Source organism: Calonectris borealis, chromosome 1 (assembly GCF_964195595.1).
Source record: "Calonectris borealis chromosome 1, bCalBor7.hap1.2, whole genome shotgun sequence".
Classification (NCBI taxonomy): Eukaryota; Metazoa; Chordata; class Aves; order Procellariiformes; family Procellariidae; genus Calonectris; species Calonectris borealis.
The window spans coordinates 79,928,438-79,953,809 of NC_134312.1; the positions used below are offsets into that span (position 1 = coordinate 79,928,438).

The window sequence follows — 25,372 nt, forward strand, 5'->3', positions numbered from 1 at the left end:
ATACATAAAAGTGATGTCTCATTTCTCAGCTGGAGTATATTATCTTCCAGTTATATCGGGGAGATCAGGTGCATAATGTCATATTTTGGACTCTGTTAGTTAACTAACAGCAAACAGCAGTTAGTTCCAGGTGTTACTGAGCTGGTTCATGCTGCCTCAACAGAGAAATTGTACAAAGATATTCAAGATTGAAAGTACTGGCAGAGAACAACTTATGATGTTAACCAGAAATGTTTGCAGTTGATTCTTTGTCTTTCATACTTTGTGAAAGTAATGTTTTGTAAGGCACTCTGCATCTGCAAAATTACTCTGCAAGCTTTACTCTTCATAAGACTGGAAGCATTATTCTGAATACGTGCAGATGGTTTAGCAATAAAATGCTTGTCAGATAATCTACAATAATCTGTGCCAATATCCTTTGGTGTGTGACCATACATTCCTAAAGCATTAGGCTGATTTTTTTTTTTTAAAGTAGTGTTTTATTTAGAGTCCTCATACGTACAATTTCTGATTTTTTTTTTCCTTCATTAATTATGGTCATGTGTGTGACAATCATTTTAATTTCTATTTTATGTCTTCTGACAGGCTTATGAGTATCAAATGTAGATATTTCTTAATACTTTGTGAGGTTACAAGCCGGTAGGATTTATAAGAGAAATGAAGGTGGTTCTGGGAGACAGGACAACTGTTGAGCTTTAAAAGAAGGTGACAATTGGAGTTTATATTACTAAATAGTTTCAGATTTGGAAATTCTGTAGGGACTATAACTGGTAGCAATTACACTTCAGTCCTCTATGTGAAATAGATTATTTTGTTTCAGTTTTCCAATATAATGTTCTGTTATGTTGTAAAATAAATAGGCATCACAATCAGTGTTGCTTGGATGCTCTTAAAATAAAAGCTGCACCAGCCTTTCAATTGATCCCTTCAGAAAGACGTTGAGATGTGCAGGAAAACTCTTATATGGCTTATAAATATTCTATTACAGTGCTGGCAATCTGGCACAATGTCCTAATAAGTATTTAATATATTAAATTGGATAACTTAATTTGACTGTTATTTTTAAATACAGCCAAGCTGTGCATAGTGGTAGAGTAGCAATGTGACACATCCAAGTCAAATCAACAGTAACATACCTGTTGTCTGTAACTGGTGTTAGAAATAGTGGATGAATTCCCATTCTTAGTCTCCTAGATATTCTTATTTGCTACACCATGTGATATAGAACATATTTTCCTTTTCTAGTTAAAACTATCCTGTTTCAAAGAAATTGGGCAAACAGATCTTTACTAAGGGTCCTTGTAGTATGAGATGGCAAGTTACTAATAGTGACAGCATCTTTTTTTTTTTTCCTACTCAAGAAGGGAGAGTGGAATTCTATCTTGTTTGGTTTATAACATCAGATATTTAGAGATTATGGTTCTTACAATTTGTGATTCCTTTCAGTCTTCAGCCTTCAGAACTGTCTATTATGTTTGGCTTAGTTTTAATAGTCAAAATACAATGAACCTTCTGAAAACTCTGCCATCTCAGTTATGCTGGACAGATCCTGAAACCTTCAGTGTTTCACTTTATAAAGAACTCAATTTTAGCATGCAAATTGAGTAAAATGAGTAGAAGCTCTGGATTTTGCTATGTGTTTGTGTCTGCTACTCCTTTAGTTCTATCCTTCCAGGTACACGGTAAACTATTACACTGAGGAAGAAAAAATCTGTATCTTTGCTTTACAATGGTATTTGGGTTGGAAAAAATGTGCCACAAGCTAAATACTGTAACTATGATTTTCATGAATTGCAGGGAAGAGAATCTAACTAGGCACTGTTAAGTAAACTCTTTTTTTAGCCTCAACATAGTTTCTTTCGAAAACAGGTACAATGATGCACAGAGCTGTAATAAATTGCCCAAGGATAGAAAACATATTGTTTTGTTCTGACCATCAGAGTTTATGATTACCCTACAATTTCAATCTCCCCTTGTACCTGAAGGGGTTAACATTTCTATGTCTATTCACTTGGCTAAAAATGAATAATGAGTACATAGGATGTACTACTATAGCCATTTGGTATCGCAATTAAAAAATTTGGGTACTCTGAAAATCAAAGGAAAGTTTTGCCAAGTCTAATGTATATACTTTAAATAACATTGATTAGCTGGAAGGATGCAAATTGTGGAATAGAAAGCCTTATGTAATACAGATTTTTTTTAAATTGTTTGTTTTGCCTCATGGTCATGTAATGAACACTTTGGAAAACACTACAGGAAAACCATTGGTTTTCCATGAAATAGCAGAAAGGAGTGTGCACTGGTAAGTGCACCTGAAAAATAAATCATTTAAAAACTCTGTGCACATTGCAGGTTGTTACAAGCATAACCTTTAGTCTTCTTTAGTCGGTCATTCTGCCCTCAGTTACATCTGTGTAATAACTTGTAAAGTTATGGAAATACAGTTGAAGGCAGACTTTTGCCATGAGCCTGGGGATAAAAGGCTTGATTGTCGATATCTTGCTTCAAAACACTTTGAAATTTTTTTTTATATAACTGAATACAAGTGATGGCTGTCTTTTGTCATTAGCATGTAAAGCAGTAGTCAGCACTTTGTCTTACTTTTAACCATACCCTTTTGGTCAATTACATAGCCAAAAAAATACGGGTTTTTTCCTGGAATAAATGCCTGATTTTCATAGGATGAATCTGTCACAGATTATCAAAGAAAAGAATTGATTTCTTAATATAAAATGTTTAGAGTCATAGGAATCAAACTAGTTGGTATTTGAAATAACATCAAGGAACATTCCCCCCCTCTCCCCCCCCCCGCCATCATAACGTAGCACTTTTATTGTAAAATCAGCATTTGTATATCCCCACATAGCCAGTTATTGGCAGTTTCAAGCTTCACAATAAACTGCAGTGAACACGTGTTCTTTGCAAAGGCCAGCGTTGAGCGGTAACCACAGTAACAGTTTCTCTCACTGCCTGTGCGTATTCATTGCATGGACAAGACTGCAACAGTATGTGTTCATTCACATACTGAGTATAACGCTAGTATTAGTTACTCAGTGTAAAAGATGAGTTTCTTTTAGCAGAAGTGTATCTATGCAGCAGTAGTAACATTCTGCAGTACATTTACTAATTCCTTACCTGACAAGTCAATAGAAGAAGAATTAAAATTTGCGACGTTTTCTTAGGAATCTGTGCTGTTACTCAAAGTTGATGACACTGGTGGCTAGTTTTGAAGGCAACTTTAAAAACTTATTTCACTGTAGGAAATAAAACTAACTCTAGGAATTACAGCTATATTGGATTGTATATGCTGGAGCACTCTTGCTGAAGCTGTTCTTTGACTGAAGTAGGTTAAAAAGTATTAGTTTGGCCCACTTCCACAAAGATTTTAGTACAAGACAATATTTTGTTCTCTGCAGTGTCATAAGACCTATCAAACAAATTTAAAAGAGATGAGAACAGAGGACCAAATCAACGTATCTAAACCTGTTAGATAAGGTGAGAAAAGACTGCTCAAACATCATATATGTATACATATTGATATTTGTTATTTTTCTATAAATTTTGGTGGGAAGTACATAATGACTGCTCTAGAAACACAATATGTAACTTTTATCAGCAAAGGAAAGAAAACAAAGATCTACAGATTGATCTTGTCATAACTTTAACTCATATTGAAGTATTTTGGGGATGATTTTTTTTTTTCCTGTCCTGTTGATGATTCATGTTGCATAAAGCTTCTGGAGCAACAGAATGTTGTATAATATTTCACTATTGGATTAGAATTCATGTATTCAGTGTGCTGTGATTGATTCAAATATTAAAAAAAAATTCTGATATTGTAAGTACAGCATTTTTTTAAATATTCTTTCACCAGTGTAAAGAAGTTTAAGTGACTGCTCTACTTGATCAAAATGGTGGACACTGAAAACCAGCTCTATCCCCTTACTCCTTTGGAGGAGGATGATATAGGCAGCCCTTTATCTGGAGAGTTTCTACAAGATATGGAGAACATTCAAGACCTCTCTCAGTCTCTAGGTGATGATAGCTCCGGAGCTTTAAGTTTAACAGAGTTCCAGTCACTGGGAAATGGTCCAGGATCTGATGGATCAGTTATAACAGGTAAGAGAGTATTGGTTTACCATAAAACTTTCTTTTATAAATACGTAGTGATAGAAATGAAGAACTTTTTTAATGCAATAATTGCTGTTTATGACTAAGTGACACTAGAAATATATAAGCTGATTGTAGGATGGTCTTGAAATATTTAAGGCTAAAGTTAATTTATTAGACAAATGTCACTGAAAAATGACTGTAACGTAAAGTTGCTGTTTTAAATTATCATTAGTATCAACACCTTTTTCAAAAATCACTGTCACTAGCAAAGAAGTTACTCTGATGTATTGTAGTCACATGGGAAGTCACAATATTGCACTAAAGGAATTCCCCATTTTTTTAAAGTTTCTTCAAATCACATATATTTGTAAAGAATGGTGAAATGTTTGCCAAAAATATATAATCTAACCCCTAAAATCTCACCTAGAATTCCAGTATATTTTACTGTACTGATGTTTTGAACATGCTGTTTTCTCTCCCTTCTCAAGAGTAGCATTGTTCAGCTAATGACGTCTACCCTGGTTAAAGTAACAGTCTCAGAGTGCTAATACATTACATAGTCTTTAGTCAAAAGATCTTTGTGAGAGGCTTGTTTGAGAGATCAAAATGGAAATCACCGTTGTGTGGTATGGGACACTGCAATAATGTCAGTAAGGTATTCCTTTTGCAACTGGGGTATTACAAATCTTTTTGCAGTAGAGCCTTTTTAAGCAGTTTATGATTAACTTTCTGGTTGGTTTTGTTTTCGGGGTTTCTTACTTTAAATCAATTCCCAGGCTGTGATCACTATTTTACCTTACAAAAACTGCACTATACAACTGAGGTGTGCCTCTGTGCTAAAGTGGTTGAAATGAATAGTGTGAGTTTTGAAGGGAGAAGGGAGAGCTGCCTCTCGGTGCTATTGCCCAAAGGAGTGTTTGTAGAAATATGATTTGGGTCCCTTTTGGTTGCAGACCTTCACATTAGAGAGATGCCTTCTACAGGAAAAGTTATTACATGCTGGCTTTATAATGTCCTTCTGACACATGAGGTTTTTTTAATTATTTGTGTGTATGTGTATAGAAGTCCTACAATAATTTAGATCAGCTTCTAGTGTCACCTTCTAATTTCAGTATTCATTGCAAAATGTTCTGGTTTTGCTGTTAGAGAAGACGGAAAATGTAAACTTGCAAGGCTTAAAATTCCATAAGGCAAGTAAAAAGAAATAAAATCACACTGTAAAAAAAATCCTGGGTTTTAGGCTGTTCTTGATGACTCTGATGCCTGTGGGCTTGGCAGTGCTGGCAATGCAGACTCTGGGTTCTATGCCAAGGTTTTTTCCAACATAATACTTGCTGACCTACATTCATGAGTGTTTCTTAATCTTTCTGTTAAAATAACACACCCATTAATTTGCTGAAGTCTTGTGATGCAAGTTGCAAGATGGAAGATAAAAGAAATTCTGGCCTTAGAAAATATTTTCCTCAAACAAGGTGGAAATATTAATTGAAATAATTAAGGTTGAAATGTTGTAGTTTTGTAACATGTTCATCTAGTAGTAAAATGTCTGGAGAGTTTATTTCATTGTACAACAATTCAGAAATGCTTGTCCCATTATAATCAAAACAAAATATCTGAGCAAGGCTTCTGTTGCTAGATTATCTTAGAAGCAGACATTTGTGTTACCTTCCTTTTAATATCCGTTCAGACTTTTTACTGATGTGCAGGAGCATGCTTTCACTTTGAGAAAATTTCTTCAGAAAGAGAAGTTGTCTAACTGCTTTTTAGGCCTCAGTTTAGATCATCATTTAAAACTATGAGTAGCTCTTCAAAAGTCAGGGGGACCTTAAGTCTATCTTAAGTGTAACTCAGCATGAGCTAGGAATATGTCTCTTGTCGTACCATAGCAATAGATCTGATGCTCAACGCAATGGCACAAGAGATGGAAGGTGTACGGCAAGATGAACTGCTAATAACCTTTCTGGAAAGAGTGATTGACAGATTGAACGGATATTGTGATACAAACTTGAAGTCATGGGGCGTTCTATTTCATTGTGGTTTTTTTTTTCTTTTTATGTTTTGTACTGTTTGTCTTGAGCAGTAGATACATGTTGAATACTGCTTTTCAGTTTCGAATTTATGTTATTTGTGAAGATGGTATATGTGCATTTTTATGGTTAAGAAAATTTCCTTGATTTAAATGAAATATTCTGGGTTTTTTAGTTACTTATTTTAAGTTGTGGGATAAAAAATTTCATGTTCACATAAAACTGAGAAACATTTTAAAAAAGTAAAAAATGGAACGCAGGAAAATCCCAAAAAGCTTGGTTTTCTCTTATTTTGTGTGGTGCGTATTTATTGAATCCTCAAGAACCGTTATCACCTTTCTAGTTCTTGTTATCAGAGTTACTTCAGTAAGGCTTTTTGTTTGTTGACATTGTGCGTCTCATCAAAATTAGCAAGGTACACCCTGTATTTTGTGTGTGTTTGCACTGTTAATATAAATATTAATTCTTTTTCAAACATTTATGGCCAAATTATTAGTTCACTTAATGACTATTAACTCATTATTATTTTTTAGAATAAGCTCATTTTTTATGTGGTTTTAGTATAGAAATGGTATCAATCTTGATAGTATAGTATTTATGAAGTGTTCCTTTTTCTTTTAGACACCCTTTCACCAGCATCCAGTCCTTCATCCATTAATTTTGCCACAGCTCCAGGTAGCATAGATGAATCACCCAGTGGAGCATTAAACATTGAATGTAGAATTTGTGGGGACAAAGCCTCAGGCTACCATTATGGAGTACATGCTTGTGAAGGTTGTAAGGTACAGTCATAATTTTCTTTTTAAGAACCTAAATCATGTTGCTTTATTTACAGGGTTATATGAAGATAAACATTTACATACATAAAACATGACATAAATGTTTAATTAATATAATTCTAGCCATTACGATTATTTAAATAATAAACATATCTGTGATCTTTTCTCTGAAATAAAGTGTTCAGATACTATAACTGGATACTGTAACTCAATACCAGACCTTCATCAAGCAGGGGCAATTCACAATGATAATTTTAATGCTGCTTTTCTGGATATAGTTGGTTAAACACTAAAACAACTTAAAAGACTAAACTGTGACCAAAAATCAAAGCCTACTTGCTCCACTAGTGTTTTATTTGTGTTGGGAGTATGGCTGTGAGAAGCATGCCAGTTTGCTATGTTTCCATTATAACAGTAACAAATCCTGAATTTCTCATCTCCACCACATTCAGCCTGAATCACTTAGTATGGTACCTCTTGTAGTTGCAGGGCCAGTGCATGTCTCTGGGGCAAATTAATGTTGTCATTAATGTATAATTTTTGGGATGATATGGCCCATGAATGATAAGATTCTTGTCTTTTTCCTTCTAATATTTTAGTTTTCCATTTTTTTCTAAATTATAATGTAAGGTGAGAGAAATAATTGTGTATGTGTACGTTTTTCTTTCATGCACAATGTCAGAATATGATAATTCAAATACAAATCTTACGGAATAATGCTAGAATATCTATTAGAGATGGGGAGCCAGTTCATAGTCGGTTGTGTCCCACAGTCTAAATGACATGTTGTTATGTCATGTGAAGCAAAATGTTGCAATGTCTTTAAACTTGCTAACCCTATGATTTCGTAGTGTGAGACTAACCTTACATTACAGTATCAAGACGTCACGGTAAGATCTGTTGAGTTATAGGCTTTTCTGTAATGCTCATTTTTGTGTCCTTGGCTTTTTCTATACACTATGCTGTGTTGTCATACCCCTCACATTTGCTGGATGAAGAAAAGATATGTTAAATCTGTGTGTTTGTGTGACTTACACGTATGAAAATGGAAGGTTATTTCTGACAGAGGATGCTGAGAGAATGCGTACAAAAGCAATATGTGACTGTTTTGCTTAATCCTTAAGAGCAAATCTGCTCGGGTACTCTGGGCTCTTGGTCCTCTCCCAAGAAAGAGGGCTGAGAGCTACTCCCTCCTTTTGTGTTTTCCATTCTATACATGTGTTCATACACACCACTTCACTGCATTGATTCTTACCTTTGGACAGGTTATACTTTGCATATTGTTTTGCTAGTGACATCAATAAACAGTAAAAGAAAAAAAAATTACCTGTATGATTGAAGTTTAGTAGTCAACATTCTTTAACATTACATATTGTTTTCTCAAACTTTTTATAGGGTTTTTTTAGAAGAACAATTCGTTTAAAACTCATCTATGATAAATGTGATCGCAACTGCAAAATTCAGAAAAAAAATCGTAATAAGTGCCAATACTGTCGTTTTCAAAAGTGCCTATCTGTTGGAATGTCACATAATGGTAGGTAAGAGTGCCCTTAATAATTTGTTTGTTCCTACCCACTTGGATAGCGTTTTTACTTAACACATATGAGTTGAACCTCAGATTTTTACAGTATAGATCGTGGCGGGGGACACCAGTTTCCCTAATGAGTAGTTAATGTAATTGATACACAGCTGCCAAATATATTGTTATGCGCTTTACACAATTGTGCTGGATGTCTGTTTGTCCATATGAATGTTCATTTAGTTGCTTTCTTCATCCAGAACTTTGGCACCATTACTCCCATTGAAACAAATTTCAATACTGGAAGAATTCTGATCAAGGGCATTATAGAGAGGAGTAGGAGGAAAACAATTAGCTCATTGTGGGAGGGAATGACGTAGGGTAGAAATCTGTAGGAAACCAGACTTCATTATTTTTCAGGTTACAGTGCAACAGCTCTTGGGCAGATGGTTCAGGGAGTGTGGGGGGGAGGGCGAAGATCTGTGCTGACCGTGGAACAGGAATCTGGTAGGTTGTTTGTTAAATGGATTGGTAAAAATTCAGAGCGTTTAGATACCCAGTTTAAAAATTATGTTATTGTTTGTGTTAATGATTAAGATAAGGCTAGTAAGCCTGTGGCTTACAGGCCAATTTCAACCCACAAGGCAGTTTTATGCACAGTATGCAGCGTGCTAAGCAACTTCGGTAAAGAGGGAGAGGCCAAGCCATGAGGAAGCACATTTTGGTTGGCCAGATGACAGTAGTTTGCTTTCCCTATGTAAGTCTGATAGTGTGAAGGCTGAACTTGGGAGCAGGTGCAATTTGGGAGTAGGTGAAAAGTAGGTGAAAATGCTGGGCTACGTGAAAAGCTATGCGTTAGGAGACGAACTTCCTAAGGAAACTATGCAGTCAAGATAGTTGGGGTGGGGACGTGGCTGGGGAAGCTGCCTATGACATTGTAGTCTAGAGTCCTAGCAGGAGACATTGGGAGAGTTGACTTTCTGGTTCTGGGGAAGTCTGGCTCCCTTGTGGTGAGCCTTGACTGAGATTAAGGTCCATTGGGAGAGGGCTGATGTAGTCTCTGCAAGACTGGTGATAACCTTCCTGAAGCAGCAGACTTGGGAAGAGTGTGCCAGCCAACAAAGTAACATCTCAAGGACAGAACTTGAGCAGGGAGCTGTGCTAGTTGGCAGGAATTAACATTCAGTTGTTTCATCCTACTAAAACACTGGGCACTTGTACTCCAGCTGAAGGGAGTAGTAGCAGTTTTACTGCAGCAAACATATGGGAGGCAGTGGGGGAGGGAGATGACTGCTAACTTGCAGGCGATACCTCTCAGGAAAAGAGCTAGAACTAGATTTACAGCCACGACCTTAAAACTGTAAGTTTCAGTTTAGATATTCTTCCACTTTTCCAATAGACCCTTGGCCAGATTCCAAACAGACCTTCCAGACTTCCATTGAAGTCCAAAACTGTATTTCAGATCATGCCTAGAGTCACCTCCTTATGTCATGAGAAAATTCCTTAGGCATGTTGAAGGGCACGTGCTCTGAATTGCTCAGTCTAAGCAGTGAGGTTCTGTCCTTTCACTGGTTAGATGCTGAAATGCGGTAAGAGTAACCAGCTATATTAGCCATCTCAGAACCTTGCACACAATCACAGGGTAAGGCCCCTTTTAAAATGGAGCTGTTTTAGTTTTAAACTGAAACTGAAGAAGGACGTGGACATGCCTATTTTATTGCTAAATGGCAAGACTACTTGCCCAAGAACTGGGAGACCTCCATATCCAGTGGTCTTTCAAACTCACATCTCCTGCCTCTCAAGAGAATATCCTAACGACTAGATTGGATACTCAAACTCTATTCTCATTGTCTCCAGTCTTGAAGGGCTAATCTGTTGAAAAAAGAAGCATAAAATGCTGGGTCTAGGAGGAGGTTTTGTTGACTATAGCCTTTGAGTATAAATCCGGGTCTCTGGTCTGTTTTGTTCTCACTAGACAGTACAGATATGTTGAACTGAACATTCAGTGCATGAAGAACTGAATGCCCCAGCAGGTTCAGAATCAGCAATGGGATTTGGGCCCAACTCCGTTGCAGTGTTCCCTGCGGAGTAACTCCCCAGGCAGCTCTCCAGCTGGTGCGTGTGCTCTTTGCCAAGAGAGCACACTCAGTTTTTTACTCAGTTTTTTAGAATTCCCAAGGTGGACTTTGAGTTTCACGTTGGGAGTTGTAGAACACAATACAGAGAAAACAAAATACAACTACTTAGGTAATGTAGAGGGAAAAAGGCATGCATTCTAGCTCATTGCAGGTACCAGTTTGTGTTTTGAAACATCTGATTACCTTCAGTTTAGCATATTGTCTTGATAATTAGTCACTGACTACGTCAGAAAGGATGAGATTTTTTCATTCGTTAATTTATCATAATAAAGATATTACCTCTACCTCAGTTTTTCTAGACGGAAAGTCTTATTGCTCTAATCAGCAACGGTGAAAGGCATAGGTTTTTGTATAACTTATATTTGTTTTACAATTATGTCTTCCCATCAGCAATACGTTTTGGACGAATGCCAAGGTCTGAGAAGGCCAAGTTGAAAGCAGAAATTCTAACAGGTGAAAATTATGTAGAAGATTCAGAAATGGCAGATCTTAAATCACTTGCCAAAAGAATTCACGATGCTTACCTGAAAAACTTCAATATGAACAAGGTTAAAGCCAGAATCATCCTTGCAGGGAAAACTAATAACAATCCAGTAAGTACTTTTGCTGTAACTTTAAAGCAAAGCTGGCAAGTACATAAGGTAATTATAATAATTGGTTAAACTCTTAAGCAAATCTTTTAGAAAATAAATATCATGCTAATACAGACATGAAATATGCAAAAAGAATACCTGTAGTAAATATGGTTGCTTTTAGCCACTATCAGAATAACAGGAAGCTTTAGGAAAATCAGGTGATTAACTTGTAAATGGAAGCTCATAACCTTAAATTATAGTAGACACACAAGGGAAAGAAAATTAGTTCTTAATGAAAGAAAAAAGTGACATCTGAATGTGAATACCTCTTGGTATGGGTGGGGGAAACGGTTCAAAATTAATTTCCTATTATGACAGTGAAAAAAAAAATTACAATGTTTTTCTGCCACAAATGCCAGGATAAATACTGTTATCTTTTAGGGTGTACAGGAGCTCTGTATGACTTTTGTTTTAACCACAACAATATTAATGGCAGGAGTAGAAAGAAGACTTGAGTTTGTAATTTTTTGTTTACAGTTCTGGCCATTTCCTCATCCGGCCTTCCTGGTCTTTACTGTATAGTTACTTTGAAAGGGAGAAGCAAGCAAGGTTGTGAAGACATGTATGCTGTAGAGATTATTTTTCTTTCAGGATAATTTAGCCAAGGTCTACCTAATGCTATCAACTGCTTTTTGTTTTGTAGCACATTAGATTGTATAACCATTGTGAGGACTGACTTGTTTCACTTTATGCTTTTTTTTTCCCCAAATTCTGTTGTGATTTATGTTAATAATATGTAAAAGATAAGTATCTTATTTTACCAACAATTTTAATTTCAGTAAAAATTTGCAGGAAAGAGGTTTTACATATGCCATAATAAAAACTGTGGGGATAAGTGTTATAAAAATTGTAAGCAAGCTGTCTTCTAAATTATGGAATTTGGCATATTATAGTCTAGTCTAGCGAAGCATACAGGCTTCTACATTAAAAGAGAGACTCATGAATAATCCCAGTCTTTTTCATTGGATTAAAGAGATGCGTAAAATTAAGGCTTAAACTTTTTGGGGGGCACAAGCTGACATAAGCCTACAGTAAATACCATGCTTTAACACCTTACAAGTACGTATCTGCATAAAGTCCTTTTCAAGCTTGTTACCACATATCAGAATCATAAGTTACAATATGTATCGTACATGCAGGGATTCTAGATCACTGCTGCATCCTAATTCTTGTGTTTGCATTTATGCAGTCAAGACTTTCAGATTATAGTCATCCAATTGACTAGCTAATAGTGGATTGCACATGTCTTGGTGAATTTACAAGTAAAATTAATAAGGAATCAGACCTAGTATGTTATAAATATACTGCAGGGAAGAGGAGGGTTTTTTAAGCTATTTCATCATCTCTTGGGAAAACAGATATTTTAATTTTCTTTTGACTTTTAAACAGAAAAATAGAAAAAAAAGAAGAGGTGGTTGTTGTTGGTAATTAGTAATCCACCTGTTTCTGAACAGTGCATTAACAGCTGATTTCAGTGAATCCTAATTCTTGGCACCACTATAATTCATTTCAGAATGAACTAGTGTTTTTGATGATGACAAGGTATCGTTTTTAAATTTAGCTCCTAAGTCCTTGGCCGTACCTATTTTCTGCATAGTGAAATGATGATAAATTCCAAAAAGATTTACAAGGTAGTCTACATCTTTTAAAGGGTTTAGCAACGTGGTGGGTTTATTGCTTTGCCACTTTCTGCTCATATCCACATTCACATAGAAAGTTCTGTTCTGCATAACTCTTAAGTACTGAAGTGAGATGGAATGTCTAGTTGCCATAAGCATTTAAAAAGCGGACAACTGTGAGGAAACTAGCATGTTTGAAGTGAAATAAGTTTTCTAAGTGAAATAAGTGAATTCTATGAGTTTCTAACAGAACACCAAGTGTTCCTCATGATATTTAATCTGAGATGAGCAAACCAGCAGAGGGAAGCTGCTTTGCTTAGCATTTATGGAACTAGATTTATGTTCAAGGTCAATTGCCGTGACTTTGGTAGGCTGGGAAGCATTGGGGTTTGTTGCTTTTCTTTAGTGGATTGCCATCTGTTTTGATTACAAATATCAAAATATTTTTGAGTTCTGATTGTTCTTAAGAAAGTCTGAATGCTTTTTTTTTATATGATGTTTTAAGAGAATCGCTCATCAGTTTGTAATGCACGTATCTTTTTAAACTAAGGGGTTACGGAAAAGACCATGATCAAGACTGAAATTTTGTGTTGTCTGACATACTAGTGGGATTCTGGGTTTAGAGATGACTTAGGACTAACTATAGCTAGAAAGATGAGCTGAATTTCTGTGGAAGGTCAGCTGGGACATAGTCTATGAAAATCTGATAATAAAACACAAGAGTAGTACAGGGTTCACATTCTTGTGCAAATATGCTGCCCTATATTTAAATGACTGTCTGTATTCCCCCTAGGATACTTCAGGAAAGCATCATGATGTGCATCAAGTGTAGTTAGTTTAGGAATCGATAGGAGTGTAGGCAAAATAACCTGGACTTCTGGAGAAGGTAATACAAGTCTTTTGTGAACCTTCTGGGACTTGCTCTGAGCTGGATATATGCATACTAAGCACAGTACTTCTGGATCTTCACTATAACTACTACATAAAACTAGATTAAAGATATGTCATACATATTTACATTTTACTATTTGCATTGTTGTTTGCAGAGCAGACCTGTTTTTAGATACTGCAGTTTGTAGTTCTGTAACACGTGGTTTGTCTTTATGCAGAAATATGAAAGAACTCATGGTTCATTGATAGCTAAAGACTGATTAGCATGGAAGTTAAAGTTTATCAAAATTCCTATGCTTTAGGAAACCAGTGATTAATAACCATTATTTTGTAACTGAACTAGTATTTTTTTCTCTGTAGCCATTTGTTATACATGATATGGATACCTTGTGTATGGCAGAGAAGACCCTGGTGGCAAAATTGGTAGCCAACGGAATTCAGAACAAGGAAGCAGAAGTTCGAATCTTCCACTGCTGCCAGTGTACGTCTGTAGAGACTGTCACAGAACTTACTGAATTTGCCAAATCTATCCCTGGCTTCTCCAATCTTGACTTGAATGATCAAGTGACACTGTTAAAATACGGAGTTTATGAAGCCATATTTGCCATGCTAGCCTCTGTGATGAACAAGGATGGGATGCTGGTAGCCTATGGAAACGGTTTTATAACTCGGGAGTTCCTGAAAAGCCTCAGAAAGCCATTCTGTGATATAATGGAGCCAAAATTTGATTTTGCAATGAAATTCAATGCACTGGAATTGGATGATAGCGATATATCTCTTTTTGTTGCTGCCATCATTTGCTGTGGAGGTAAGCACTACATATTTGTTCTTTAAGGTAGTAAATTTGAAAATTTTCATGTGAATTAATAATTTTAATGGAAAAGCTTACATATTTCTTGAAGATTCAATTCTACCACTAACTGTGTCATTTTCCCTTTTGGCGTGTTTCATGGAAGATACTGTGTAACTGTTAACAGTCTCGATCCTGTATTTTTCTTTGCAGAATTGTAGATGTGCTTGGAATTACTGTTTAGCCTCACTTAGAGAGGGGTCTAGTTACTCTCTGTTTTTAAAAAGTGGGACGTGAAGAGTGTTGGTGGTTTTTTTTGTTTGGGGTTTGGAGGATTTTTTTTTTAATATGTTTAAGGCTGGTTGGAAACAGTATTTGTATCTGCCAAATGGGTGGAAAAATATTATGTAATGAGACTGGAGGCAGGTGCAGATTACAGCTTTGCTCATCTTTGAAACTTGCTGATTGCATCATGTAATGAGTTCTGCACAAACGCACAGCTCTGATGCACTTCCTGTGTTCTGATTTTAATATCACAGGCTATTTTAAAAAACCAGCTAATTAAAAGAAAGTTAGCTGATGGTACTTTTTTAAAAATTATTTCATAGATATGGGGTTTGGTGTTTTTTGGTTTGTTTTGGTTTTTTTTTTTTTTAAATGCCCATTGTTTGAACTCTTTGTGAGTGAAGGAACACAAATGTAATCCTTTCGTTCCTCCAGAAAGTAAGGATGTTCATATTGAAGGTTAAATTCAAAACTATCCATAAGTGTTTTGGAAAAGGGAAATAAAAGATCAAGAAGGTTCCAACAGCTGCTCCCGCCTGCCGTTTCTGCATTCTGCCATACTCATAGAATGTTTCACCGCCATGGTTGCATTCTCAGCAATTACAAGAAGAGAAATACAATCTGTAGACTTTCAGAAGCTTCATGTGCTAGTTTAGACAGCAAGTTCCCATCAAATCTTGAATTACTTTTGCACAATACATTGGTATTTTGACGTTTTCAAAAGTCAAGAGAGTTCTTTGCAGGCAAAATGTTTGTTGGTTGTTTTTTTTTTTCCTCTATCCTTCTCCTTGGAACTAGCTTAAGTTTTCAAGAAACATATTTAGTCTGTTGTCCCAGACTTCTTACAGAGAAGTTTGATCTGGAGAGTGAAGGTATTAGAGGCCTGTAAGTAGCTGAAAATGAGATAATATACTAGAAAGTGTGAAACATCCTTAATAGGTGCTTCTCTACGTCCTGTCAATAACTTGTGCTATGGCAATATACATATGGGAACCAAGAATAAAGGCCTATTATTTATATCTTGCTGTATTGCTACCAAACTTCAAGAACTCTCTAGAAATAGCCACATGCTTTCTTTCTCCATCCTTACGGTTTGAATTCTGTTATCAGGACATACAGAATATAGAACTGGATTCCTAGGCTGGATACTTCTGCTGGTTTTTGGGGTGAGAGGGTGGTGCGGGTTTTTTTCTTTTGTAGCACAGATTGTATTTAGTAGTATGAAATCTCTCCTCAAATAACTGTGGGCATTGAAAAAATTTGGCCAAGCTTTTTTTTTTCCTTCTCTTTTTTTAAAAAGATTCATTTTGAGCCTCATTGCCCTGAGTGTGTTATATAGATATACACTGGAGCCTACAATATAGAATCTATAAAGTAGCCTACTTTAAAGAATAATTATAAAATTATGATATGTATTCTTTTGTTTGTTTTGAGAACAGATCGTCCGGGTCTTGTAAATGTAGGACACATTGAAAAAATGCAGGAGAGCATTGTGCATGTACTGAAACTTCACTTGCAAACCAACCATCCTGATGACATCTTCCTCTTCCCGAAACTTCTCCAAAAAATGGCTGACCTCCGACAACTTGTCACAGAGCATGCTCAGCTTGTTCAGATAATTAAGAAGACTGAATCTGATGCACATTTACACCCTTTACTACAGGAAATCTACAGGGATATGTATTGAGGATTTTTACTACTTTTTTCCACAATATTTAAAGACAAGAGCAATACTAGTAACAGATGGGAGCAAAACTACTTGCACAGTTATCTGCTGTTCACTCAGTCCAGAGCATGAAAAATCTAAAAGCTGGGTAACTGGAGTGTTACACTTCTTTTGGTTTGGGATCTTTTGTCTTCTTTTGAAGAGTTCTGCAGAAAAATACTAATCATAGTGCTCATGAAGTGTCTTACAATGGTTCTTCTATTTGGAAATTTGAAGATTGGTAAGGAATACATATTTGTATAATAAATCAGAATGTTAAGTAACAGAAAAGAACAAAATTGTATTTCCTCTTGGCTTAGTCATTTTAGAATTAATATAACAAATTCAGCAAATTCTCTCCAGGTATATGCACAATCATAAAGATTATGCACTTTTGGCTAATGGTAATTACTGAGAACCAACTAACACTTTTTCTTACAGCAGTCTAGGCGTATCAAATGGTTGGACATTACTGTACACACACTTCTAAAAAAATTGCAAGACCTTTGATCCGCTGCTGCTTTAATTCCATGAAATGCAGTACAGCTTCATATAGTATTAGATTAGTATACCTTAGGATGAGCATGTTTAAAAGATGGGTCTTTTAAAAAGATTCAGGTGTTTCTTGAAGAGTAAATGTGATAAATTTTTTCAAAAGTGTTTTAAGGAAATATGAAAACGTCTCTGAGGAAAAATGTATCATGCCATGTGTGTTTTGGAGAACTTGTAATAGCTCAAGATGCAGTTTTGAACTTAAAAATGCTATTTTGAATTAGCAAGAGTTTTGGAGAGACTGAAAAATCTGATCCTAGCCCAGAAAAAAGAATTTCAACTGTGCACCATTGTAGTGCAGTGATAGCTTACTCTGAAGAAATGATTGTATAGGAAAGGCACCTTCTTTCTTGAGAAGTATCTTGGCAGTATAGAGTTGTTTGGACCGGTTTACTTTTCTGATGAGTACACTGTTTCTTTTTTTTCCAATTATCCACTTGGATATATTTCTTTCTTAGGCCTTGTCGAGAGAAGTATTAGCTAGATTATTTCACCAAATTTTGTCCTTGTCCATACAGCCATAGTGGATAAGGTGACAATATTACCAAGAACGGCATTTGTAGGTGTCGATTGTGTAATATTATGAAAGAGAGCACAGTTGAGAGTAAGTTTATCATGTTCTTGAGAGCAAACTATGATTTTACAATAGTACTTACTCCTGCAAAATACTACTTACTCCTGCAAAGTAAGCCATAAGGAAGCTGCTTGATTTTGCCATTTTCAGGATCTTTTATCAGAGAGTACTGCACAAAAGTGCTAGTTGCATGCAAGACACTATGCTATTTCTTTTTCTTTTCATTTTTTAATATAGTAACTTCACATTATTATTTCCTTATTTTACTATTTGTTTCATAACACAAAGATCTCAGGAGCCAATCTTAGCCTTTTCACAAGTTAAGCTTTCAGTGGCACAGGAGGACACTTTGTACTTGTTTTATTGTAGCATGTTTGAAGACTTCAGAATCTTAAACCTTGACTGCAAGAATTAAGTAAGATTGATAAAGTGAGAACATCACACTATGATTCTTATTTTAGTCACAACATTTGTTTCTTTACAGGCCCGCTGGCATGGCTAGACACTGGATAAATTACAGGTTTAAAAGCAATTTGGTATTTATCCAGGCGATGGTCATTAGCAGGGGTTTTAGTGTCAGATGTATTTCGTGTAAAATATTGAAGCATAGGCCTCAGATTTGGTGACCAGCTGGGGCAGGATAGAAACAATAAATGTATGTGCACAAAAGTCTCTCCCCTTCCCTGTCACCAGTTGGCCACAGAAAGAACAGGCCTTACATTACAGCTACTTCTAACACTTCATTAAGAGAAGACCGTTGGTTTTACCAGGAGACAGCAGATGAGAAATAGGTTGTCTTTTGTGTCTTACAGCAGTATGTAGTATGCCCTCAGAAATAACAAGAGGATTTTAGCAATGATGCTGCTTTATTCTTCAAGTCAGCTACGTGTCACTAAGGAACTGTGGGGTTTAGGCATAAGATGTTGAGCATTGAAATGATTGATATGCAATATTGCTTACTCAAAAAAATTGTCAAAATATCAGCCATTCTATGATGGCATATTGAAACTCTAATAGCCAACTGTTTTATCTTCTAAAAAAAGTATAAGCTGAAATTTTTTTCCCCAAAGCTCAGATTTATGCAAAGGGCAAATTTCAAAGTTGTGTTCCATAGTTTGGGAGTGCTGAAGTTTCTCAGGAAAATCAGACACAGTCAGTGTGGACAAAAACTATTTTTCCTGCTCTTGTTCTCAAAAAGTGGCTAAAACACTTTATTGAAACTTTTAAAAAACATGGAAAATTTAATAATAAATACTTAAATTCTCAGCAAAACTATAAAGAATTGAAACCAGCATCATTTACTGGAAGGGATAACGTTCAGCTATATTAGCAGCTGCTTGTAACAGGTTCCTATTATCAGCATTGGGAAAGTGCATAATTTGCATTTTTCCCGTTCCAGATCCGTTTTGTTTGTTGTTTGAAAACCAGCACGCATTTTTTGACTAGTTCCTTGGACACTGAAGTTTGATTTCTGTTTTAAATTAAATTGCAGACCTTTAGTGAAAAAAAATGGAAAGAACGCATCTCTGAAGTACAGAAATATGAACAAGATGTTAACATAGCCTAAAATTCTGGATAGATTCCACTGCCCGCACTGCTGCACCGTGCACGTACCCACAGTCTCTTCAAAGAATGACACAAGGCAGACAATTCACTTCCCGAGTGTCAATGGGCAAAAGAAGTTCTTAATTTCTACATTACACTTTTAACAAAGTACAGTAGCTATTTCAGTAGGTGACTGCAGCAGGCTTTTGCCAATTAGATTTCAAAATGACTCAGTTTGTGTTTGGGTTTTTTTTGAAGTTTGCAATCTGAACTAGTTTGAGATATATTACTAAGGAGCCTTCAGCATCTCCACCTTCCACAGATCATCTAATGTTTTAAAATACCCATTCTATGGAGGGAAATAAAGTGATCAGATTTGAGGATTAAAAAAATTATTAAAGATTTACTGGCTTGTTAGGTATAGTTTTGATCTGATTCTTATCAACATAACTTAGTTTATTATCATAGCACCGAAGAACTCTGGTTAGCAACCAGGTACCCACAAACAGCTCAAGACAAGAGACAACAGATGGATAGAGAAAAATCCTAGGAAACAATGGTACGACTTAAGTTTTCAACAAGCCTGCAGCTTACTCATTTTTGAGGGTTGTTTGGGGGTGTTTTATTTATTGGGATGCCGTAGGTACTTTGACAAAGGGGAAGAAAAAAAAAAAGGAAGGTTTTCTGTCAAATGTTAGGGAAATCTGATGTTCATTTTTATCTCATTCTTAAGTATTTTCTTTAAAGGTGTATGTCCTCAGTGTAACAGCACACAACTGCCATTTACAAAAAAACCAGTTACTTTGTACCTTTTAAAATTTCAGAATCCCACTTTCATTTTAAACACAAATTGACAGACAATAGGTAGGAATGTTTTCACTTACAGAAAATGAATCTTTCTTCACATTTCAAGAAATCTTCTTTTTTATTTAATTGCCATTTCCATGTGCCTTTGTGCTTTGGTTCTAGCCAGCTGCTAGAAAGCTGAAGTGTTGCCAAAGAGCATATTTTTGCATTATTTCTGGCCCGCGCAGATTTAGGAAATACCAGCAGTTGCACTAAGTCCGTTCTCATGAGAGAGCTAGCACAAGTTTGCAAATCAAAGAGCTTATAATAAGCATCTAAACATTTGTTTGTTTATTCAAACTGCTAAAACTTGGGGAGATTTATTCATCACGAGAGCTGGGTCACATACTATTAAATTTGAATTTCCTCCTTATTTCTAACGGAAGGCCTGGACGACTTATGACCATCTCAGACAAAGCAGTTGTAGCTGCCTGTACTGTGTCTGAAGAGGAACAATTTCAGCTCTGTCTCTCCTTAAAAGCATCCCTGTTACTTAGTTGAAAATCTGCAACTACATTTAACAAATGCATTTGCAGCTCTTGTGATATTGCTTAGGCATAAGGTCTTACAAATAATGGTCCTTCCCTGAAAACCCTAATCCTTTAGCAAGTGTTGAAATGTAAGGTGTAGTGTGGTTATCTGGTGTTTGCTTATATCTCAAGTGCTTTCTTGATAATCAGTTGCATATAATTTTTTTATCTAGGTTTAATCAGCTTTATTATCCTTTTTACTAGAGATTTAAATTATATGTGGGTTTGATCTAAGATTATTGATATGTATTGTGGGATTTTCTTAATTTAATGTAATACCATTTCTTCATGTTTCAATTTGTAAAATACAAGAATATATAATTGCAAAGTATAAACTTTCACTAAATTATATTACAGAGGTGCTTTAAGAAAAAAATATGTAAATTATTTAATTTAAGTATTTGTTTCATACTTTATCTTGTGAACCCTTTTGTACAGTGAGGAAAGATTTACTTTTATGAGCTAAGGATGATGGGCCTGAAGTCAAAGACAAACTGCTATTTATTCCTGTCTGATCTTTATTACTGTATCATTTGTGAAGAAGTATTACAAATTCTGCAGCTTACCAGTGTTTGGTATTGACAAATGTAACAGAATGTTAAATACATTTCCATATAGACCATAGACTTCCTCTTGTTTAATTTTAGTAAAAGTAAGTCTAGGTGAGGAAGAGCTGTAATCCCAAAATCGAGTTAATATTTTTAACGTTTTAACTCCAGTCCACCAATATGAAAGATAGTTTATAGAACTAAGTTCATCTTTGCTTTACAGCACGGTAGTTCGTTTTCCTTAAAAGTCTGAAAAGAGAGCTATAAAGAGCTACATTCTGTTAGTACTCCATTACTGATATTTTCTGAGGAACTGACTTGTGGCTTACTAGAAATAATAACAATGTGTTTTCAGGATTATTTCCTGCTATCTGCACTGAGGTTGATCTGCAGTTTTTATAGATGTATTTTAAAATATGTGATTTGGCAGTGCAAAACAAAATGTTGAAATGCCATTATTGGCTTTTCTATAGGAGTGTTCCCTTCATGATTTTAAGTAGAGATTAATTCAGAATCTGTTCATAGGGATTCTGTGTCCTGTGATTCAGGTGTGACAATCTGCACCTACAGCATTCCTGCTAAGGAATCCTGATATAGGAACAAAGTGACCTTTTAAAGGTATACCTTTTATTTTGCTGTAGTGAAAGCACAGCGTATTACAAATGTTCCAGCAATGATTTATACTTACTGCATTTTATTCGCCAATAGATAAAATTTTATTTCCCCCAATGGCTGCAACGTGAAATTTTCACTTGATCAGTGTCACCATACAGGTATATTGTCTACTAAGATGTTTGTGTCATATTTGTAAAAGCTCTACTGGACTTTCCTGTGGTAACCTACAGCTACTTCCTTTTCTCAATTTCATAGGCAGCAATGAAAAGAAACCTGTAAAAGGTACTAAAGCAGATACGTCACTTTACACTGTAAATACATGATATAAATTCATTGTTAGCTAAACCCATCCTAGGGTAAGGGTGTTTCCTCTTTTGTTTTCTCTAACGTACTGTCAGGTTTTCTAAATCTTTTTCGGCTTCTAAAGCTGTTTTGTTTTGTTTTGTTTTTTCTGGAACTCCTTTATTGTGTTAGTCGATCTTGTCAGATTCCAAGGCAAGGATGTTTCAAAACAGAACTGCTATTGCTAGGACCTCAATTTCAGATGAGTTGCCTCTGCCCAAGGGATAGGCTGCATGCATGAAAGAGATCAGTCTGATTACAGGCTGGGCCTTAAATAAGGACTGCAGGATCAAGCATAAGGTACTCAAAGTCGGTTTTAAGTATTTTGGTATATTTTCTCAGGTTGGATATGCAGGTACAGTAATGCCCATTGTGGAAAAGACACCAGCCTTATGATCAATGCAAGAAGTTCCATGGCGTTCTTTACACTTGAAAGAAAAAAAACATTGGTGGTGTGGGAAAATACTAACCAGCTGAAATATTGGCAGTGTTGAAGTACTACATTCTACTCCTACTGCGTAGGAGTGCAATACAATCATTCAAAATCTGTTTGTGATGTGCAACAGGAACCGTAAGAAGGTTAGCAAATCTTCTGGTGGATGATTCATATGCAAATAACCATGCAGAGGCTGTTCAAATCCACACTTCGTTACCTCTGGCGCATTCAGATGCTCTGGGTATATTTTGCCACGCGGTAGCGTAGGGTTGCCGCCATGGCGACACAGTGCCTTTGCCCTCCTGCTAGTAACGGAGCTGCTCGCAGTGCCACGTGGGTGTTCAGACAGGTACCTACGGGCGCTCAGGGGCAGCGCCGTTCGGCAGTCGGTTCGGGAGCAGACTGCCGTGGCTCTTCCGCCGGTGCCAGTTGCGCAGATAGTGGGAGGGAGCTGCTTCAGATCAAATCATGCATCCCTCTCCCCTGGGAAATGAATCCTGTGGGATAGGCGGGTATGTGAAGCCATGGCTCCATCTCAGTAGCCACAAATACTTTCCTCTGGTTTCAGAAGTGGAAGAACATTTATGGCTTTGTTATTTCCGTAGTAAAAACAAATCTAATCAATATATTATGGATTTTAACAGGAACACCCCTCTTAACTGTTCGACAAAGTCTGTTTTATCAGCTTCTCGGATGAGCTGCATTTCATATTGCTCCTGCTATTTCACAGCTTTTACAAACAATTGCTCTGGATTTTCTTTAGAAATGTAACACAAGAGTTTAATTACATCATGATGTTAAAACCCTTTATCACGTCTTTTAAATTGTCTGTAATCTGATACGACACAAAAAAGCACATTTTTGTTAACGTTGCCAAACCCTAATCACAAGATCTAACAAGTGTTTAATTAAATCAAGATATCAATATTAAAGAGGAAAAAAAAAAACGGGTCATTGTTTCCAGTCACCTGCATTTTTAGGAGTTTTTGGGTACGTTTTGTTACAGTGAACACGGAACTTACAAAGAGCAGACATGTCTTGCAGGGAGTAGTCAAACCTAATTCTCATGGAATGCTTGTTTCCCAGTAAAATACCACTAATTCAAGCCAAGTTCCCAAGTTTCTTTCTGTCAGAACAATGCAAATGACATTTTCAAGAAAGAATGGAAGCCCTAATCTCACAGGGGTTTATAGGAAAGACAGTGTCTCTTGCACTTGTGAGTGTAAAAATTACATATAGCTAAATATGATGATGCATTCTCAAATGTTACCAGCCTACTGATCTAGGATGAAAAAACTTGAACTAAACATTTTTCTTCTTTTTTACATTCTGGTTTTTTTTCTGTCTCCTTTAAAAATAAGAGGTTGAATTCATAGTGTTTGTATAGAGACTGGTAGGAACCTATGTGCTTTAAAAAGAAAAACCAACTCATCCTTTAAGACTGAATGTAAACACAGTTAATTTGAAATATGGTTTTGCCTTAATGGTTTTAAAAAAAATAAAAGTATTTTTAAAAGCGAATTTAATGACTTGCGCTCATCTTTTATTTGCAGGAAAGTAATTCACTGTAATGTCATGGTTTTAAAACAAACGTACTTGTTACCCTCTGCTGGCTGCCTCGTGCACGTTAGCCAAAGCAGCTGCCAAGACTTAACCGAGTCCCTCATTCAATGACCGGGCACGCATGAATAACTTTTATGTACACGAAAGCAGTTCTGTTCTGCGCTCTTCTACAACCACTTACGATCGCAACTGATAGCCTGTGTAAATGTTTGCAGAATCGGGACCCGGGGAGTGCAGGGTGGTGGCGCACCGGGGAATGGTGACACCCCTTGCTCCTTCCGCGGTAGTAACAGGAGCATGAATGTCTGTTTTGTCCTGCTCCACTGTAATTAAAAACTTGAATGATTTTGCCTTAGCCTGATTTGCCTTAATTTGGTATACAAAGCCCTGCTTCAGAAAACACTTAGCTGCTTAACTTTATACCGGGGAGTGATCATGCCGATTTTCAGTAGTGAACAGGATAAGCAGCCTTTGATGGGATTGGTGCCCAGATTTTTTTGGGTTAGCATCAAATATCTGTTAACAAATTGTATTGAGTATGTTTACTACATAATAAGATGTGTGTATTGCAAGGGCATTTTAAAGGTGGAATGATATTTGAAGCCTCTTTGAAGTGCTGATGCTTACAGATTTACTGTTAAGACACACCTTTTAAATTAGGAATGTGTGTGTAACATACATATATACATTGCATATATTTCATCAGTTTGTCTGCTGACCCACCATCCTCTGTGTCCTTCCATTCTCATTAATTGTACGACCAGCTTGAGACATTTGTTGAATTCAACAAGCATTGAATGCACTTCTACGTGAAGTGTAGCAACTAATTTGATGAGCATGGCTTCAATTAAATCAGTTGAGAGGATATGTCACAGATAATTGTTTTCCTTCAAGAATCCTGGGATTTATTAGGCTGGTAAAAGAGTGCTGAAGTGAAAATTACAGCAGAGGATAAAGAATTGCGTTTCTTCGTCAGCTGAGCTCAGGAGCATTGAAGGCCTGATTTTGAGCAGCAGAAAGTACTCGGAGACCCTGATGAAACCAAACTGTAAAGGCTGCGCATATCTTGAAGAGTGGGCCTCATGGCTGGTTAAGTTTGGGCATGATGGCATTTGGTCTGCAAAGTCACATATATACTAAAACATTACGAAACAGAGATCATAACGCTCGTGTTCAATGGGAATATGAGAATATAGAATACATAAGGTTTAACAGCTGGGCACAGATTATAATCCTTTGTCATTCCAGGAAGTACCAAACTGCGTGTAGGTCAGCCTTCTTTCCCTAAAGCATGGACCAGAGATGACAGAACATACC

The 25,372-nt window shown here is 36.3% G+C and overlaps 1 protein-coding gene across 9 annotated transcripts in view; it reads left to right on the forward strand.

Annotated features, from left to right (window-relative positions):
* PPARA (peroxisome proliferator activated receptor alpha) overlaps positions 1-24,013 on the forward strand; it is a 43,933-nt gene extending 19,920 nt beyond the window's left edge. For 6 of the 9 annotated variants that reach the window (XM_075162208.1, XM_075162224.1, XM_075162198.1 and 3 more), the window contains 7 exons: positions 3,420-3,498; positions 3,878-4,122; positions 6,765-6,925; positions 8,318-8,456; positions 10,970-11,172; positions 14,085-14,532; positions 16,239-24,013. In XM_075162208.1, coding sequence (XP_075018309.1) covers positions 3,915-4,122; positions 6,765-6,925; positions 8,318-8,456; positions 10,970-11,172; positions 14,085-14,532; positions 16,239-16,486 — 1,407 coding nt within the window. In that variant the 5' untranslated portion in view covers positions 3,420-3,498; positions 3,878-3,914 and the 3' untranslated portion in view covers positions 16,487-24,013. The remainder of the gene's footprint in view (positions 1-3,419; positions 3,499-3,877; positions 4,123-6,764; positions 6,926-8,317; positions 8,457-10,969; positions 11,173-14,084; positions 14,533-16,238) is intronic. The other 3 variants (XM_075162265.1, XM_075162255.1, XM_075162246.1) reach the window with 1 other exon arrangement.
* The last annotated feature ends 1,359 nt before the right edge of the window (positions 24,014-25,372 follow it).